Source organism: Saccoglossus kowalevskii, chromosome 3 (assembly GCF_978046115.1).
Source record: "Saccoglossus kowalevskii chromosome 3, keSacKowa6.1, whole genome shotgun sequence".
NCBI lineage: Eukaryota > Metazoa > Hemichordata > Enteropneusta > Harrimaniidae > Saccoglossus > Saccoglossus kowalevskii.
In genome coordinates, this window is record NC_140643.1 from 18,204,241 (window position 1) to 18,222,911 (window position 18,671).

Here is an 18,671-nt window from a genome sequence, read left to right on the forward strand (position 1 = left end):
AATGATTAGGTTTCCTCTTGCACTGTCGTGTTTCCATGCCCACCTTGAGATATGTTGTAATGATTAAGTTTCCTCTTGCACTGTCGTATTCATATGCCCACCTTGAGATATGTTGTAATGATTAGGTGTCCTCTTGCACTGTCGTGTTTCCATGCCCACCTTGAGATATGTTGTAATGATTTGGGCTCTTCTTGCTCTGTCGTATTCCTATGCCCACCTTGAGATATGTTGTAATGATTAGGTTTCCTCTTGCTCTGTCGTGTTTCCATGCCCACCTTGAGATATGCTGTAATGATTTGGGTACTTCTTGTTATTTCGTATTCCTATGCCCACCTTGAGATATATTGTAATGATTTGGGCTCTTCTTGCTCTGTCGTATTCCTATGCCCACATTGAGATATGTTGTAATGATTAGGTTTCCTCTTGCACTGTCGTGTTTCGATGCTCACCTTAAGATATGTTGTAATGATTAGGGTTCTTCTTGCTATGTCGTATTCCTATGCCCACCTTTAGATATGTTATAATGATTTGGGCTCTTCTTGCTCTGTCGTATTCCTACATTGAGATATGTTGTAATGATTAGGTTTCTTCTTGCACTGTCGTTTTTCCATGCTCACCTTAAGATATGTTGTAATGATTAGGGTTCTTCTTGCTATGTCGTATTTCCATGCACACCTTGAGATGTGTTATAAAGATTTGGGCTCTTCTAACTTTGTCGTATTCCTATACCCACCTTGAGATATGTTGTAATGTTTTGGATTCTACTTGCTCTGTTGTATTCCTATGCCCACCTTGAGATATGCTGTAATGATTAGGGTACTTCTTGCTCTGTCGTATTTCTATGCCCATCTTGAGATATGTGAAATGATTTGAGCTCTTCTTGCTATGTCGTATTTCTATGCCCACCTTGAGATATGTTGTAATGATTTGAGTTCTTCTTGCTATGTCTTATTCCAATGCCCATCTTGAGATGTGTTATAATGATTTGGGCTCTTCTTGCTATGTCGTGTTTCTATGCCCACCTTGAGATATGTTGTAATGGTTTGGGCTCTTCTTGCTATGTCGTATTCCTATGCCCATCTTAAGATGTGTTGTAGTGATTTGGGCTCTTCTTGCTATGTCGTATTCCTATGCCCATCTTGAGATGTGTTGTAATGATTTGGACTCTTCTTGCTATGTCGTATTCCTATGCCCATCTTGAGATATGTTATAATGATTTGGGCTCTTCTTGCTATGTCGTGTTCCTATGCCCACCTTGAGATATGTTGTAATGATTTGGGCTCTTCTTGCTATGTCGTATTCCTATGCCCATCTTGAGATGTGTTGTAATGATTAGGTTTCCTCTTGCTCTGTCGTGTTTCCATGCCCACCTTGAGATATGTTGTAATGATTTGGACTCTTCTTGCTATGTCGTATTCCTATGCCCATCTTGAGATATGTTATAATGATTTGGGCTCTTCTTGCTATGTCGTGTTCCTATGCCCACCTTGAGATATGTTGTAATGATTTGGGCTCTTCTTGCTATGTCGTGTTCCTATGCCCACCTTGAGATATGTTGTAATAATTTGGGTTCTTCTTGCTATGTCGTATTCCTATGCCCATCTTGAGATATGTTATAATGATTAGGTTTCCTCTTGCACTGTCGTGTTTCGATGCTCACCTTAAGATATGTTGTAATGATTAGGGTTCTTCTTGCTATGTCGTATTTCCATGCACACCTTGAGATGTGTTATAAAGATTTGGGCTCTTCTAACTTTGTCGTATTCCTATACCCACCTTGAGATATGTTGTAATGTTTTGGATTCTACTTGCTCTGTTGTATTCCTATGACCACCTTGAGATATGTTGTAATGATTAGTTACTTCTTGCTCTGTCGTATTTCTATGCCCATCTTGAGATATGTTATAATGATTAGGGTTCTTCTTGCTATGTCGTATTCCTATGCCCACCTTGAGATATGTTGTAATGATTAGGTTTCCTCTTGCACTGTCATTTTTCCATGCTCACCTTAAGATATGTTGTAATGATTAGGGTTCTTCTTGCTATGTCGTATTTCCATGCACACCTTGAGATGTGTTAAAAAGATTTGGGCTCTTCTAACTTTGTCGTATTCCTACACTCACCTTGAGATATGTTGTAATGTTTTGGATTCTACTTGCTATGTCGTATTCCTATGCCCACCTTGAGATATGTTGTAATGATTTGGGCTCTTCTTGCTATGTCGTATTTCTATGCCCACCTAGAGATATGTTGTAATGATTTGAGTTCTTCTTGCTATGTCGTATTCCTATGCCCATCTTGAGATGTGTTATAATGATTTGGGCTCTTCTTGCTCTGTCGTATTCCTATGCCCACCTTGAAATATGTTGTAATGATTAGGTTTCCTCTTGCTCTGTCGTGTTTCCATGCCCACCTTGAGATATGCTGTAATGATTTGGGTACTTCTTGTTATTTGGTATTCCTATGCCCACCTTGAGATATGTTGTAATGATTTGGGTACTTCTTGTTATTTGGTATTCCTATGCCCACCTTGAGATATGTTGTAATAATTTGGGTTATTCTTGCTATGTCGTATTCCTATGCCCACCTTGAGATATATTGTAATGATTTGGGCTCTTCTTGCTCTGTCGTATTCCTATGCCCACATTGACATATGTTGTAATGATTAGGTTTCCTCTTGCACTGTCGTGTTTCGATGCTCACCTTAAGATATGTTATAATGATTAGGGTTCTTCTTGCTATGTCGTATTCCCATGCCCACCTTGAGATATGTTATAATGATTAGGTTTCCTCTTGCACTGTCGTGTTTCGATTCTCACCTTAAGATATGTTGTAATGATTAGGGTTCTTCTTGCTATGTCGTATTTCCATGCACACCTTGAGATGTGTTATAAAGATTTGGGCTCTTCTAACTTTGTCGTATTCCTATACCCACCTTGAGATATGTTGTAATGTTTTGGATTCTACTTGCTCTGTTGTATTCCTATGCCCACCTTGAGATATGCTGTAATGATTAGGGTTCTTCTTGCTCTGTCGTATTTCTATGCCCATCTTGAGATATGTGGAATGATTTGAGCTCTTCTTGCTATGTCGTATTTCTATGCCCACCTTGAAATATGTTGTAATGATTTGAGTTCTTCTTGCTATGTCTTATTCCTATGCCCATCTTGAGATGTGTTATAATGATTTGGGCTCTTCTTGCTATGTCGTGTTCCTATGCCCACCTTGAGATATGTTGTAATGATTTGGGCTCTTCTTGCTATGTCGTATTTCTATGCCCACCTTGAGATATGTTGTAACGATTTGAGTTCTTCTTGCTATGTCGTATTCCTATGCCCATCTTGAGATGTGTTATAATGATTTGGGCACTTCTTGCTATGTCGTGTTCCTATGCCCACCTTGAGATATGTTATAATGATTTGGGCTCTTTTTGCTATGTCGTATCCCTATACCCACCTTGAGATATGTGGAATGATTTGAGCTCTTCTTACTATGTTGTATTCCTATGCCCATCTTGAGATGTGTTATAATGATTTGGGCTCTTCTTCCTATGTCGTGTTTCTATGCCCACCTTGAGATATGTTGTAATGATTTGGGTTCTTCTTGCTCTGTCATATTCCTATACCCACCTTGAGATATGTGGAATGATTTGAGCTCTTCTTATTATGTCGTATTCCTATGCCCACCTTGAGATATGTTGTAATGATTAGGTTTCCTCTTGCACTGTCGTGTTTCCATGCCCACCTTTAGATATGTTGTAATGATTAAGTTTCCTCTTGCACTGTCGTATTCCTATGCCCACCTTGAGATATGTTGTAATAATTAGGTTTCCTCTTGCACTGTCGTGTTTCCATGCCCACCTTGAGATATGTTGTAATGATTAAGTTTTCTCTTGCACTGTCGTATTCATATGCCCACCTTGAGATATGTTGTAATGATTAGGTTTCCTCTTGCTCTGTCGTGTTTCCATGCCCACCTTGAGATATGTTGTAATGATTTGGGTACTTTTTGTTATGTCGTGTTTTCATGCCCACCTTGAGATATGTTGTAATGATTAAGTTTCCTCTTGCACTGTCGTATTCATATGCCCACCTTGAGATATGTTGTAATGATTAGGTTTCCTCTTGCACTGTCGTGTTTCCATGCCCACCTTGTGATATGTTGTAATGATTAAGTTTCCTCTTGCACTGTCGTATTCATATGCCCACCTTGAGATATGTTGTAATAACTAGGTTTCCTCTTGCACTGTCGTGTTTCCATGCCCACCTTGAGATATGTTGTAATGATTAAGTTTCCTCTTGCTCTGTCGTATTCCTATGCCCACATTGAGATGTGTTATAATGATTAGGTTTCCTCTTGCACTGTCGTGTTTCGATGCTGACCTTAAGATATGTTGTAATGATTAAGGTTCTTCTTGCTATGTAGTATTTCCATGCACACCTTGAGATGTGTTATAAAGATTTGGGCTCTTCTAACTTTGTCGTATTCCTATACCCACCTTGAGATATGTTGTAATGTTTTGGATTCTACTTGCTCTGTTGTATTCCTATGCCCACCTTGAGATATGCTGTAATGATTTGGGTTCTTCTTGCTCAGTCGCGTTGTTATGCCCATCTTGAGATATGTGGTAATGATTAGGGTTCTTCTTACTATGTCGTATTTCTTTGCTCACTTTAAGATATGTTGTAAAATTAAGGTTGTTCCTTCATATGTTGTTCTCCGCCCTTCAATATGTTATTATATGTCGACAAGAATAAGGTTGTTCTGATGTTTTTTATGTTATCGGCGCTACAACCCTAGATAGTTGTAAGGTATGTTCAGATGTGTTGTAATGTATAACATTACAGGTACTCGTATACTCGTATATTTGTGAGATATGTTGTAATGAATTGAAATGTAAAAGGTTGCTCATTCACTTTTATATTTCTACGCTCCAACGAGATATGTTGTGATGAATAAAGTTGATCTTGTGCACCTTTATATTTCTACACTCCTTATTGAGATATATGTTGGGGTGAATAATGTTGTTCGTGCACTTTTATGTGACTATGCTCCAATTAGAGATATATTCTACTTTTTTACTTGTATATGCTTCACTTTAAAAACTGGTGTGATACTATGCAATGAATAGAGTTGCCCGTGCACTTTCATGAGTGCGTTCCGGAATCTGTTTGAGCGACCAATTCCAGCAAACTTTTCTTCTGACCTTTGATGTCATAGCAATTTTTTTCATCGGTAGTTGTAAATATTCAATTATTTTTGTATGATCCACTTATTTTCAATTCGTGAATTCTTGATCACTGCGCATGTCCGCAAGCATCTTCTATTTTAAAGCACGATCACCCAGGGCTGATGGTTTACATTTCTTATATGCGCCAATGGCTAATTCTTCTTTGGCAATACGACAAATACTGATCTCGCGGGCATTCATTAAATTTAAACTATCTTACTTCAACTCAGCTTAAAATTACAATCGTGACAACTCGGTCTCACCCTCTTATCACCGTGCTGTATTTGAAACCCAATTAAACGACGTGCAATATATTTGAAACGAATTCAAAAATTCACGTTCCACCCGCCCTGAAGGAGAAATGCCAATATATGTACATTATACTCTCACTTCAGTTGAATTGAATATCTGCTTAAACGCCGGTATATCAGGCAAGTCACGTATTGGATTCCGCCATGGAACCATGAACCAATTAGTGCTTTGCCTTAGGTGTGCAATATACTATTCGGTGACCTAACTTGCATTTTGACGACGAACACATTTTGAGTGATATGTTTTCGTTTCTCATTCATTTCATATATTTATCAACAGTACTTGGAACTTGTTTGAAATCGTTCCCCTCGAGAACCAACTTACAAGGTAAGATCCTACAATTGGTACTTTCATCTGATAATTTTCAATAAAGATGCAAATCTCTATTATATTAGTATTCACGTGTACATTTCAGACTGATAGTGGGTTTAAATACTAAAAGATCCTTACGGGGGGTTCATTCACGTGCGTGTTCGACGGTAGTGACGTCATTGCCTCGTTCTTGTTATTTGTTGAAATTTTTGCCTTTTATGTAATGATAGCGATACGTACGTATATAGGCCGTCGCATGCACAGTGTACCCAAAGATATAATAACAGTGATGTTCGCTTCTGTTCTTACAAAGATATACATATACTTAACCTTGTTAATAAAACAATTTTTGATCAGTGTTACCACAGCTTTGTCAGCGTTGATCGCGATCAAGTCGTGCTCAGACATTCCACGCTGGTTGGCAAAAATGTAATTACATGACGTCATAGTGCTTCTGTCTGACGTAGTCGTTACTACCTTTCTTGTGGTTGTAATAATTCGATAATTTATTCACACCATTTTAATATAATATATGTCATTAGTTAGTTCTGATTTGGGTGATTGATTATAATATTCTTTATAAATCACCGTTGTTCAACGTGTGTTTTTAACTTTGTGCATTTGTAATATTACACAATAAATTGCCCTTTCCTTTTAAAATATCTATTTTTGTTATTTTGTACACATGGCGAAAATATATTGGTTTGCCCACTCAATATAAGACAAAACCACCCCTGAAAATTTCCATTATGTTGTGTATTTAAGCGTATCCGCTAATTTATATCAAGGGTATACTACCAATGATTTTGTTATAGTTGCATTTTCATTAGTAGTGTACGCTTCATCATTCTGATAAGTTATGAAATATAATAATCTGTAATTTGGGTTACTTACTCATTGGGTGGGACCCGTTAGCCTAATTGGTGCAATTTTGTCGATGGCTTATAGATACCCTCAGGCAATATATAAGTACATTCACAATACATAATCAGGGTTTCCTACGTTTAAAGTAGTGTACATAATTTATCGAATTTGTCGTACTCATATAATAATGATCTACAGCAGTGTACAGTGTATATTCACTTTTCAAACTTACATTATTGCCATACATTAGTGTTTATATATCATGTAGAGGGCGGGGTGAATTCGCCATAGTCAATAAAGGGTTAATTCGCAATATATAATCAGTATTATACATCTGTCACCGTAACGCCATAAGTTACAGCGTGCAGTAATTTTGCGGTATTTTACGGGGTATTTTCATCCTACCATATTAGGAAATGCGAATTCCATATATGGAATGATAACGCGCGTAGGCGTCCTCTAATAATATAAACAAACATGGCTGCCACCAGGGTTTGACCGAACTCCATACAAAGAAGTTCGCTGATTCTGTTCTAAACTTTTTAGATTTCGGCATTCCCATGATTTATCCTTGGTAGGGAAAGATGTATAATAATAAGGTTATTACGAAGATACCTCAAAGTATGCACTCAGACAGTACGCTGTCGCATCGACCTCCGCTGCGCGTCGGTCGATACTGCCGCTGTACTGTATTGCTCATGTTAGAAGTTACATTGACTGTATGTACCGTGCTTACAACACGTAATTATTTCATTTGAGACAGAATGATAAGGATCAGGCTTTGCGACCAAAACAAATAGAAAACGCATTCAACTATCCTAGTTTTAAAGTTGACACGCACTAAAAGAAAATATGTTACCCGTATAAGAGTATGCTTTGTTTATTGTATTACATTACTACCACCGTGACAGCCACAGATTTGTTTAATTGTATAACAGTACCTGACGCTGTATGGTGGCTATGCTGTAATTTTCAATATAAACCAAATACATGAAATGTAATACAATGGAACGCATCGATAGCCCGGTTAGTTAGAAGTATTTCCTGTATTGGTCGAAAACACTCATTCATACAATTATGTCTGAAATAAATACTGTAAAATATTTATTTTAGCTGGAATTAATTTTCACTGAAACGACTTTTTAGGTGTTTTGTATGGAATTTATTGAATGCAAAATATAGGAGAAAAGATACGTTCGCAGGATTTTATTTTCACTGAATCATTCCTGAAGCGCAAATTACGAAAAGTATTTTACGTATATATGATAATGCCCTACCGTAGTGTACATGCTACATACACTTCATTTCGTGCACACGTTATCAGACTGTGAAATATTGAAAATGTGTTGTTTATTATTTACGACACAACAAGTACAAGGCCCGAGTGCATTAACTATGTTTTTTTTCTGTAGAATTCTGGCAGTTCGATCTGGACGATGTCAAATTGCCTCAAGCCGAATTGTGCAAAACAAAGTGCTGGGTACGTATGCACTTACCGTAATTTTCCACAGTTCCTATGTGCTTATCATATGTTTCCGAATTATGCTAATGAAAATCTTTGGATTCCCCAGTGTCACAATTGTGATCGTCATTTCATTTTCTTATTTTTTAAATACAAATTTCTATCTATCGTATGACATCTTATAGTATAAATTTTAAGGTTTGAAATGCAGCAAAATCTGGCCAAAAATATTGTATCGATTGATGCGAAGGTATACACGAACAGTGAACGAGGCTGGGCGTTCTTGACATGGACGAGTCGGTGAACGTTTTATAACCAGCTTTCAACGAGACTGCTCGTTCTTGTCACAGCCGGGTCGATGACCAATGAACCAGTCATGGACGAGGCTGTACGTTGTTGGCTTGTGGAACAGAATACCAAGCATACAGCACCCACCGTGACTCAAATGGTCTTCTTTGAAACGTATGCGCGTTTTTTTCTCAGTGGTTGCCACCAAACTAGCAGACTAACAGAAATACCTCAACCAATAGGCGTATAAACGGTGGTACACTAAAGTATATACCCAGCATTCTCCCATATTTTAATGGCGATTTACAAGTTTTCAAGATGAAGAACAGACAACATAAGCATGACGTACATGTCCTTGGGAAAGATTTGAGACGATTATCTGTTTCTTCTCACATTAACTGCAGGTTGTCGGATTGTCAATTCCCATAGCTGCAAAGTGGGAATAATAAACACGACCTATTTCCAAAATAACGAAGGTAATTGTTCAACCTCTAACTCTGAGTTGATGCCCCCGACAAATAGCTGTTGGTTTCGCCAATGAATGGTGAATACCTCTCATATTTGATGGTTTTGATATTTAGGTTGCGTGGCTGGGTCACTGGTTGCGGAAAGACGATGTTGTACTTAAGAAAATGAAGAAAATACAAGGAAAAGAAAACGCCCAGAACGACACATTTAGAAAGTATACAGCGTTACTTATGTAAGTCCTGGGCAACCTCCATTACAACACACCGTTATCACAGCATTAATTTAACACAAACTAAAGACTATCTTCTATGCGCGTAGTAATGACGATAATAATGACGAAAGTTGTAATCCACGTGAGGGAAATTCAGTAAACTGCGAAGTTGCGTTACAGTAATCATCTTCGAATCGCTATATGCACTGTCCTCCTCTTTCCACACGTAGATCTCGCTTTCAGTCATACGTTGCAAGCCAATTTTCACAAATTACATTTTCTTTTTGCGCTGGCTATTGGCTTCTTTCAAAAAACTGCGAATGCCCCAGCGCTCATGTGGCAGCTTTTCGTCATTTTTTTAATTTACAGTGTGCAGCTTACCTGGTCACAAACCGATAGAGTGATTACATAGCGCTAACTCCGTGATTGCAATTTCTTGAAATTGAATTGAGGCGATCGCTGGAAGTAATATTTGAAATACTAAATGTCTGGAGCCGTCGGGAAAGATGCTTGACGATTTTAGTATAAAATTGCTGAAACATAATACGATTATGATTTAGCGTTGTTTTTGTTGTTGTCGTATATCTGCTGGAGAAACACATTGCCCGGTTATTTATAATACATTGTATCCATTGGCGGTATGATAAACTATAATACGAACCGTGGAGGTTATGCGGTTATTATTTATTGCCGTAAGCCGTGTAATATAACATGCTATTTAAAACTGGTGTGCCTATGCAAGAACTACTTCGTGTTCGTGGGGTGAGACACGACATACTGGGTCACATACTTGTTTTACGGGGTAAAGAGATAAATTATATCACATAATCCACGAACAGCAAGTAAATACAAATTTAAATAGAAGTAATGATTTACCTTTAAAGCTTATACACCATGATACTTACTAAAGGTACGAATCTAATGACAATTTTCTGAATAATCTTTCCAAAACTCATATAATTCCAGGATGTGTGACATTGGACAGTCTTTACACCTATATTTCTACACGGCTGATGTTGAAGTGATAAGCGAAATAAACAGAAAACGAGTGTGTTAATTATTCAGATTCCAGAAATAAACATGATGGTTTGGTTTGATAATTGAAGGAAAACGTACATCCCATGCCTGAAATTACATTACATTACACCCCGACATTTCAACACCAAATGAATATCACTGCTACTGATGGGTAGACATGTATTGCCCACGCCTGGCCGCGCCCATTCATTCTCAGAAATGTAGTATTATCGAAACCGAAATCAGCAAGTCTCGTGAGAGTGCATTATATTGCTCAGCATTAAATCGGTTGATTTCAGCGTGGGAGTTAGTTGTCAAGAAAAAAAAACACTTTTCACGTATGTTTGTAACCCACAGTATAATGCTATCTGGGGTTTGTTTGTGTTTTGAATGAAGGAAATATAGTTATTTGATTGGTTTAACCAGCACTGTAGCTGTATATTGACTTGGCCGGCACTATCTCGCACTTGATTATTTTTTCGCACAGTAACGAGTTTGTATGGCTACTGGGCACTCGCTGTGTTGATTGAATAGTCTTTGGGAATGATGCATTGAAATATCCACTAACACGCATTGATCTATATTTAGCAAAGCGAGCTTTATAATAGTAGATTTATGTTTCTCTTGTGACATTAAATATGATATGTTACAAACATTCCATATTGTGCTGGTAACCAACCTCTAAGTGCAATTACTGCGCAACGAGTAGCCGCGCACAGTGAAATATTAAATCCCGACAGCCCCCTCCCCTCTTCCTTCTCCCTACCCCGGCGTGCACGCATACTACAAATAATGTGGCCTATTAGAACATTCGCCAATTATATTCATACATGTTCTGCTATTTCTATAATATTTCATCATTTAAACCTCGTATTTAATAATATGTATTCGTGTTAATTTTTCTAGGAATCTAGAACACGACAATATTGCTCGCATTTACGGCATGAGTATAAACGAACCGATCAACTACGCGGTCAGCGAGGCCGGCATATACGGTAGGTCCTCAATGCATTCATTCATTCGTCAGCAAACAATCCATACCACGAAGCAACGACCCTGAAACGTTATTATTGTCAGAGCGGACAAAAAGGTATTCGGTGCAGTGTGTGTCGTCAGAACGTATTAAACAGAAATACCGCTTTTCATTTTGGAGGACCGAGATTACACCGACTAATCGTTGTCGCTGTTACATCCGCTCACCATTACTCGCTAACGAGCTTCACAGAACACAATGTCGAAAGCTATTGAATATATGTAATCGTCTGCTTTGCTTTGCTCAGGGTTCCTAGACGAATATTTGAATCAGCAAATCATCATTGAGAACGAAGAGTTGGTTGCCATGGCAACGGATGTATGTCGTGCCTTAGAATATCTGGAAAGCCAGAAAATCGTTCATAACGAGATAGTCATCGAGAACTGCATCGTCAGTGACAACAAAGTGGTGAAGCTGGCCGGGTTTCAGAGTGCCAGGTAACAACACTAAATAAACAAAAAGATAATCAATACAATAAAAAAGGGCCATGGCAACCTGTGTATTATTTATTTTGCACTCCCACGAGGGATGGCTTATGGCCTGCGTCACTTTTGCGTGGTTGACTTGTCGACTTCAAATATATAACTGTATATTAATGTGTCATGAATGGCGCCTTGCAAATATACCATATGAAAGTCAGGTTCCCTCTCGGGACTGACTTCAGTTACGATACACATTCTGTCCAACTAACTTAGTATTTTGTAAAGGGGGAGTAACATCAATTTCATCCGCACGATACGTTCATTCACAGATTTTAAACCTCGACATTTTATAAAGGACCTATATTTACATGGAACGAGAAACGCGGGGCGTTCACATCTACGACTTTATTTCACGACGTTGTTGTACATGCAATAAACATTGAATCTATTTTTGTTTTTTACAAAACTTGTAATCTAAAATCGGTGGTCAACGCGTCATTGTTAACTATACCCGTATCAGCAACTTGAGCTCATTGTGAAGCAGGTAGAATAAAATGACATCATCCTAAAGTTGTTAATAGCGAATCCCACTATATACCGCTCTGGTTCTCCCATATATTGAGTCAGTAGTTTGAAATTGTTGGATAGCATCGTGAGTTCTTATATTGAGTCTTTATTTTGTTATCTATACGTTGAATACATGCAGCGATCTATTCTGGATTGCAGTCAGCATGAATTTCATTGTGATTGTGAGAAAACTACGGCCCTGATTGATATTCCGCTGTGACTTCCAGTAGTAATTCCATCTCATTCCACATTCGCATGTCGTTAATGATGATAAATATCGCTAAGTGCAATTTCTATTTGTTTTATTGGCAAGAAAATAAAGGTTAAAAAACCAAGACGGGGTAGTAATTGCAAAATTAGTGAGTATAATAGTACAAACGCCGTTAGTTGCGATATGTAGCATGTAAACACTGTGTCATGCCCTCTACGTTACTCAAAGCTAGCCATGGTGCCTTAGCCTTAATATACGTGAATAGGCATGGGTAAAAATTATCTAAAACAAAAGTTGGACACAATACATATTGTTTTATTTCTGTTGCTTTATTTACCGGTAGATACGAGTGGAACAAGGACATGTTACGGATGACGGTGGTACATAAAGTTCCCATTGCCGCACCGGAAGCCAGGAATTTGAAAGACGGTGAATCAAACGCTGGAGGGTTCAACGGAACCAGTGTGAAGTCGGATGTATGGGCATTCGGTAAAAACAGGCACTTATTATTTCTAGGGTTGGGTAGCCGTGCTCAGACTCATCAAAATGTCTTGCTCGTTTAAATGCTTGATTTTTATTGAGGGAAGATTAAGTTGAATGAAGGCCACCCCAGGTCGTTCGCAGCTATTAACCCTGTTTTTACCATTTATCGCATTTATCTTATTTTGCATAATAGAACACTGAAACGATATGGCTTATGTATAACGCTGACGTGTGCAAATACATTAATGCCAATCTTATTATTTTTGATAGGTCTCCTTCTATGGATCGTACTGTCAAGAAACAACATCAACCTTCCAGGGCGAGATACGGTAAGACGACCGGTAATTGTAGCGTGTCATCAACAAACCAATTACTTCGTATTCTGCATCACAAATTTCAGCGACATAAGTACCGAAGCTTTCGCCCACCACGCCCACGGGCATGTATAATACCCCAATAAGTTCGGGAGCGAACGAGGCCCTAACTTTAGTTCGCGGCGGATACTGTTAAATACCTGTATATAGAGGGCGCTTGTGCGTAACGGTATGGGGGTACTCTGCAATGGTTTCATCAATTTTCACATTACGTGACTACTGTGCATTTTACAATATTGGTCCGACTATTACACTTGGATCAACATTTCTTGTTTTCCTTTTCAGATTCTTAATGGAGAGTTCTGGGACTTCCCAGAAGTTCGGTCAATGTATATGAAAGACGTCATTTGCGCATGTCTCAAGAAAGTAAGTGATTAACCCACTAATTCCCAATCCAACAATATATCAGTTGACTGTGTGGAGATCAATCAAATTAAAATTTATTAGGTAGATTCATTTGTAAAAAACAATGAACATATTTCAAATGTGCGAACGCTGCTTTTGATGTACACGAAGTTAGCGCCTTAAATAAATTAAAGTCGATATAATAACTGTGCATGATGTGAGGGAATGTACACAATGCATTGTTTGTATTCAAAAATTGTAAGTTTGGCTGAGTGTATGTATGACCAGAATATAATGACATGTTTCATTCTATTCAAAGGAACCAAAAGATAGGCCTTCGTTTAAAAGTCTACTTGGTCATCTTGAGTTTATGATGGAAGGTCGACAAACTATCTATGGTAATTTCATACCGGACACTGCGCTAAAGGATGATGTCCGGAAAAACAAACAAGGGACTCCCGGTAAGTGAGAATGACCCTGACCCCGTGGTTATATACCCAGACCTCATCTGGAAGCAAGCGCACTATAAATATTTTATTATTATTACTATTACTAGTACACGTGTTCTCTTTGCCTTTTCCCGCCGAAATGTTCACATTTTATAGTAATTTTTAGCACTTATTATATATATGACTGTATATAGTTTATAGTTTGACATTGCTTACAGTTTTATCAAAAGTCTCAATAATGTTGATCGCCTTTCGACTCTCATAAACTGGATGTGTTAATATTCTGCTCACATGATAAGCCGATTCTGGTCGATTAATGAGATATAAAATCCAATTTACGTATACGTCATGTAAATTCCAACTATTTTCATAGGACATAGGTCAATTAGCCACGGGCGACAAAGTTGTTTTTAGAAACGCTATGTTAATGTAAGAGCACGACAAAATTGCCCCTAATATAAGGGGTCTAATTACAAAAAAACATTTTTCTGATTTCAATTTGCAGAGTTCATCCGAGAACGCCGAAGACAATGGCGAAGTTGGTTTAGTAAGGTGAATTACGGTCAGGGGTCATTTAAGCGACAGTCTTCGCTACAGGACGAAAACAGCACCGAAACTAAACTGCCATGCAAACCTTGTGAAAAGCATCCCCGCATATCTGTTAGAAGATGCAGCTCTGTAAACGATCTGCCAACGCTTATTGCGTCAGAAGATGGAAAAATATCACCCAAACTCAACAAAGCATCGTCTGACTTAAACGTTTCAAAGCCTGTGCGCGGACTACTGAATATCCCGAAAGGTAGCTCTCAAGTACCGGGGAAAATTTACGAACTTGTGGACACAGACGAGGAGTCTAGCACTCCAACATCTTCGACTGGGTCGTTGCCAAATTTGTCTGAAATAACGCGACAGGAGGAGGTGAATAAAATGAATCGGCGAAAGAAAAGGTCTCTCAGGAGTGGACTATTTGCTGCTCATATTTCGCTTAGTTTGGATGAAACAAGCGCACCCATTATGGAGCACAAAAGCTTGGAAAGCGACAGCGAGGAGAGAATACGCAGCGATGGTTCAGATGGCAGTACGAAAGATGACAGTAGTAATGGGGGACACATTTCGCGGAGGCCAGAGACTCTTGATGTGTCAATATGTCGGACGAGACCACGGCGAGGCATTCTGAGACGGACGGTGACAGAAGATAGTCAGAGTGATCCTGAAGAGTTTGGGGGAGTTTGGTACACAAATGCCCGTCGGACAATAAGCAGCGAAACGACGAGTACAGAGAATAGCGAATCTTTTTCTATCATTGACAACAAGGACAGGCGGGCGTCGACCGAATCAGCCACGTCGGATGAGAGAAATTTGGATAAACGAAGAAGATCGAGTGTACTGTTAGCCGAGCTTAATCGAGCTCTAGAAGCGTTGGAGACAGCTCGATCTGTGAGATTTCAAGAAGACACCCCAGATGATGATCAAGAAATGTTTCTACAGACTATTCGGGAAGAAGAAGAGAGACGTTTGAAAGAGATAGATGAACTCTCACAAATAGTTTTGCAGCGTGTAGAAAAGGCCGAAATAAGAGCGAAAAGTGCCGAGGATGCTCGACAGTTTGCAGAATCTAAGCTTCGGCTCGCTGAACAGAAATTATCAGAGGTTATGAAAACTAAAGAAAGGCGGAAGAGCAGAGACGAACCATCGCGGTCATTCAGTGATGCGTTTGCACCACTCGCCAGGAAACTATCTATTGGCACGCGAGATGACAGAGAACTCTCCAAGACGAAACATGAACTGGAAGCAGCGAAGAGGGACTCTGATGAAGCTAAACGACGACTGTTTGAATCAGAGTCAAAAAGGGAGAAACTGGAAAGAGAATTGGATGAACTGAGGAGAACAGGTAGATACACTGCAAGGTTTCACGAAACGGAGTCTAATGTCTAAACAAGTGATGTTCTTCTTCTTCGTAATCTTCTTCGAACTTGACCAATGGCGTCAAACAATGGAACAAATTGAAAACAGTGACTGGAACGGTTTATTCTTAACTTTGTATCCGTCTGTGTTGACGAAGGAATATCACATACTTATTTACAATGTGTTCCACAGTACTTTTTAAAAACTTTACGTTCTAATATTGCATATGCTACATGTTGATATGTAATGTAAATATATATAAAAATTGTGTATTGCGGTCCTTGTTATTACTACGAATCAAATGGTCTAAAATAATATTAAATGTACATGCACAATGTGGACTTTCATATATGTATATATTCATGTATATTGGTACAGACAATACATTTGGCGGGAGAGTGTAATATATAATGTCGGGGGCACTGCAGATATCCCATCTTCAATTTATTGTGATTTTTTTTTGTGATTCAAAGTCGATGATTTCAAGCCCGATACTATTATTAAATGAGTAGCTGTATATATTAACACCGCATCTGTTAAAATAAAGCATCGTTTTTAAAAACAAACAAACGATTTACCGCACAAATTGTGACAAGTTTTTGTTTCTTTCATATTTCAACTCATACGCGCGTCGCGCGGATTAACGTATGCCGCTGACTAATTGAGTTGTGGATTACATGTCAACTTAACATGTGTACCTGTAAATGATTGTATTTTGGGTTCTATTTTATATTTGAACATGTATTTCTTGTAAAAAGCTAACGAGAACCGTTGAGTAAAACAGGGTTGGTCATACATAGCGTGATGTGTTTTTACTCTTTGGAATGAGTGACGTGCCCAAGTGTGTGGTAATCGACGCAGTTTGTCAACGTAGAAGTATGCCTGTCAAACATTACTATAACTGGTAAATATCCACTGGGGAGAACAGTGAACGAAATTACGTTTTATTGTGTACTGTGTATCACCCTTTGAGAAACTGTCAACTAGTTAGCAATGCAAGGGCAGTTTTCTAAAACGTAATGGTAAAATAAATAATTGAACTCCTTTTATGAAAAAAGAAAATTGTGTCACCCATTGTGATGGTGATAAGTAGCATGTTATATCTGCCATAATATATAATGATTTGATCACATCATGTTACTCGTACATAATTACAAGATATATAATATTGTATATGGATTATTTTCGTGTAGCTTATCAATACTCTCGTACATTGAAAGTCGTCTTGTTATATTTCGCGATTATGTTGCTTCGTTTGTAAATATAAGAAGAATTGAACGCAACAACAGGACTGGCCTGTCAACGCAACTGACTGAAAATCTGAAAAAACAGTATTTGCGTTCCCAATATTAAGACCCCTATTCAAAATCACAATTTATTCATCACCATGGAAACAAGCTTATGTAACTCTTCTTTGTTATATTTTGTCCCATATTGATATGGAAACTATCACAGCATTGTAGAGTAGATGGTTCAATTCCCCCACTCTTTATTGATAATACGTAGGTAGCATGAAATGTCTCGCAGAAACATAAATGATTGATATGTATTTTCGACTAGCCCTGAGAACACTGTATGAAGAATGAACCATTTATAGGTCGCACAGTGCGATTTAAAAATACAACAATGTAACAACTTTCAATACATGGCTATAAGTTAGGTAATAAGGCTAATAAGTTAGGTACCCAACAGTTCAAAAATAAAAACGAGGGATATCTAGTTTATACAATCAAATAGTAACTAGTGCTAAATTCCACTCACATATATATATATATATATATATATATATATATATATATGAAAACTAGCTTATTCTGCTAACATAATAGTTAAAACTGTTCGAAATGCAAGTACACAACCATCTATTAGACACTGTGTCCCAAGGGCGAGTTATTATATGACTCTCATATAATGACACATTTTACAAACTGTCTGGGGATGGAGAGAAACAAAATTTCAAACTTCTATTAAAACATCTGTATTCAAAAAAGTAGCCATGTGCATAGTAGCTGAATGAACGGAAACCGTACGTTTTCGTGGTACATTTTGAATCTTGTCTTTTCAGTAGAATATGATCAGTTCTAAATTACCTAAAGCCACAATGACGCGGTGCATATCGGTCAATTAAGTCAAATAAGTCGAGCAGTAGTATTAGAACTAAGTACCGGTCGTCTCAGCACGGGACAATATTAAAAGACTGGTACGTTTATAGTACAACATGACATGATTACAATAGACATTCGTACCAAATTTGCAAAACAAAGTTATTTTCTGAAATCATGATTTGCACTGTATCGATCCTTTCTTGATTTTTAAAGGGTTCTACGTTGATTGAGCATTTCAATACCAAGTTTCAACCTAGATTTTTCTCGGTCAGGGTTAAAGATGTTATTAGTCTCATTTTAACTAAAATGTGACGTAATTCACCAACTCGTGGGACTGTTTTTTTTTTCTCGATAGCCTATTTGAGTACATGTAGTATAGAGTTTGATAATATTAGCCTTAACAAGACAATCTTGATTAAATGTATTACACAACACACTCTATTTTGAAAGGTCGATGTATATCATGTTTAAACTAAATTAGTTACTGGTTATAAATAGCCTAGAAGATACTTCATAGTGTAGCTCTCAAACTGTCTAATAGTTCTAAGAAATAGGGTTATCTGCGAAAAATGTGCTGATATAGAGGGGAGCATCATTTGACTAATTATCTAAT

General features: G+C 37.9%; 1 protein-coding gene across 1 annotated transcript in view; it reads left to right on the forward strand.

The window, feature by feature from the left end:
* The window catches only part of LOC144359138 (uncharacterized), a 63,651-nt gene extending 46,898 nt beyond the window's left edge, over positions 1–16,753 (forward strand). The window contains exons 10-19 of the mRNA XM_078012322.2: positions 5,822–5,869; positions 8,131–8,198; positions 9,050–9,168; positions 11,071–11,159; positions 11,445–11,634; positions 12,741–12,886; positions 13,151–13,209; positions 13,540–13,620; positions 13,919–14,060; positions 14,554–16,753. Of these exons, the coding sequence (XP_077868448.2) occupies positions 5,822–5,869; positions 8,131–8,198; positions 9,050–9,168; positions 11,071–11,159; positions 11,445–11,634; positions 12,741–12,886; positions 13,151–13,209; positions 13,540–13,620; positions 13,919–14,060; positions 14,554–15,983 (2,372 nt within the window). The 3' untranslated portion in view covers positions 15,984–16,753. The remainder of the gene's footprint in view (positions 1–5,821; positions 5,870–8,130; positions 8,199–9,049; positions 9,169–11,070; positions 11,160–11,444; positions 11,635–12,740; positions 12,887–13,150; positions 13,210–13,539; positions 13,621–13,918; positions 14,061–14,553) is intronic.
* The last annotated feature ends 1,918 nt before the right edge of the window (positions 16,754–18,671 follow it).